This window comes from Myotis lucifugus, unplaced genomic scaffold (genome assembly GCF_000147115.1).
Source record: "Myotis lucifugus unplaced genomic scaffold, Myoluc2.0 scaffold_278, whole genome shotgun sequence".
NCBI classification, from domain to species: Eukaryota; Metazoa; Chordata; class Mammalia; order Chiroptera; family Vespertilionidae; genus Myotis; species Myotis lucifugus.
This window is the reverse complement of record NW_005871326.1, coordinates 1,566,665-1,568,541: the sequence shown is the minus strand read 5'-3', so window position 1 is coordinate 1,568,541 and position 1,877 is coordinate 1,566,665. Positions and strand designations below refer to the sequence as shown.

Sequence of the window (1,877 nt, the reverse complement as noted above, 5' to 3'; positions counted from 1 at the left end):
TCTCTTTGTTTTGCAAAGGTGCCACTTTGATCACTCTAGGGTGAGCCTTAGAGTGGCTCAGGCCCATTTTACCTTAAAGACAGTCAAAGGAAAACCATGAGGGAAGTGGCGAGGGGCCTTTAACGTAGGTCGTTTTAATCAAGGTATTTCAGACGTTTAGCCCTGCTTTCCAAAGCAGATGTTTCCTTCCTGACATCTTTGTAGGTCTACTTCACTACACACTAACCCTTCTGGCCACTTCCTGGGAGGTTGGTTTCCATGGAGACTTCCCTCCAACTCCCACTTTGTCATTTCAGACCCAAAGAATTCAGTTAAACATTGACTTGGTTATGCTACTTTATGAAAGGCTCAGTGGTAGCAATAGAAACCTCTATTGATCATTAAACAAATCTCTAACCCCAGGAAGGCAATTAACAGAGATGGAGAGCAGAGGGTTAGAGAAGTCTTAAACTTGACCCTTTCATTGCATGTACCTTTAAACCCCACCTGTAAGAACTACCAACTAAGTAAGAATAGCTAAATCACCTTTGGACAGGAGGGATGCATGCTAATAATCTAGGGCTTAGTCAATCTTTAATTTTAACTGAAGAATTTATCTTCCAAATAGGTAAAGAAACAGCAGAATAGCTAAAATAATTTGATTTTTCTGTCAATAACTTGTGCCGGAAGCCCGTCCATCCTTGCTGCTTGACACAGTTGCTGCAGGGAAGAAACATCTGCACAGCATATGTTTCAAGGGACCTGGCATATATGGCATACTGTTCTTAATATGTTTGCTCCCCTTCTTGGCTCTATGTGTTTTAACCAAGGTCACCTCTCCGAGAAAGGTTGTTTCCCCAGGTAGGGATTTTTCCCCGGAGTTAGGGAGGGAATAAAACCCCTTAACTAAGTGCCAGGTGGGTAGTTAATCACTTTAACTATGAATAATCATGCTTAAGCTACATAATCTTTACTCCCTGGAATGGAGATAAAAAACGCCCTAACCTTTGGGATAGAATTTGATAGGATTAAAATCAACTGGTATAAATACAGATGTAACAAGACAATGAAACACAGAACCTGGCTAGAACCTGGCTAGAACCAGGCAAGAGAACCTAGCTATGCTGATCATCTGAATGCTGTCTCCGTGTCATTCCTTCTTCGTCGACTCCGTCTACACCTTTGGTGAACCCCTGGACCTGCTGGGGCTGGACCCCAACAAACTTGAATTGCCTTAGAAGAGATGAATACATTATAGGAGGATAGGGAGACAATAGGAATTTTCCTCCAAGATAATGGGACAAACTTCTTGAATAAATGGTTCAAGTAAACCTTGTGTTTTAAAAGGTAGGCTATTTACTATGTTTTAAAAAGTAGGGGAGAAAAAGCACTGGAAATAAATGTACTGAAATGCTGAGTGGGGGTTTTTGAATGGTGGAATTATGGGTGATTATTATTTTATTTTTTTATACTTAGAAACAGAACTCACTTTCATGTTCTAATTGTTCATGTTCATCATAACCTTGTAGTGAAGTTCAAAGAAATTTGTTTTCCATTTTTGCAAAATTCATTATCTAAGAGGCTAACATTGGTTTGGAAAGTCTTGATAACCAATAGAGTTCATCTAAAAAGATGTTTGAGCTTAACCTTTTCCTACTTAATTCCCTTTGCATTTTATAACCATGTTCTCTGTGGCAGAGAGACTTGTAAGAAAGAATCATATGTTAACAGTATCTACAAACAAAATTATGATAAAGATGAAGATATTTGAACAATATCGAGCATATTTTTTTTTGATACAACCAATTTAAGTATTTCTAAGGGCAGGGTAAAGTATTGCAAGTCATCAAATGAATGAGAAATTACATGGGACTTCATGGATCTGGATCAGGGAGAAT

The 1,877-nt window shown here is 38.7% G+C and overlaps 1 protein-coding gene across 1 annotated transcript in view; it reads right to left on the bottom strand.

Annotated features, from left to right (window-relative positions):
* The window catches only part of CCDC198 (coiled-coil domain containing 198), a 19,151-nt gene extending 19,084 nt beyond the window's left edge, over positions 1–67 (bottom strand). The window contains exon 1 of the mRNA XM_006099586.3: positions 1–67. Coding sequence (XP_006099648.2) covers positions 1–67 — 67 coding nt within the window.
* Positions 68–1,877: the final 1,810 nt, after the last annotated feature.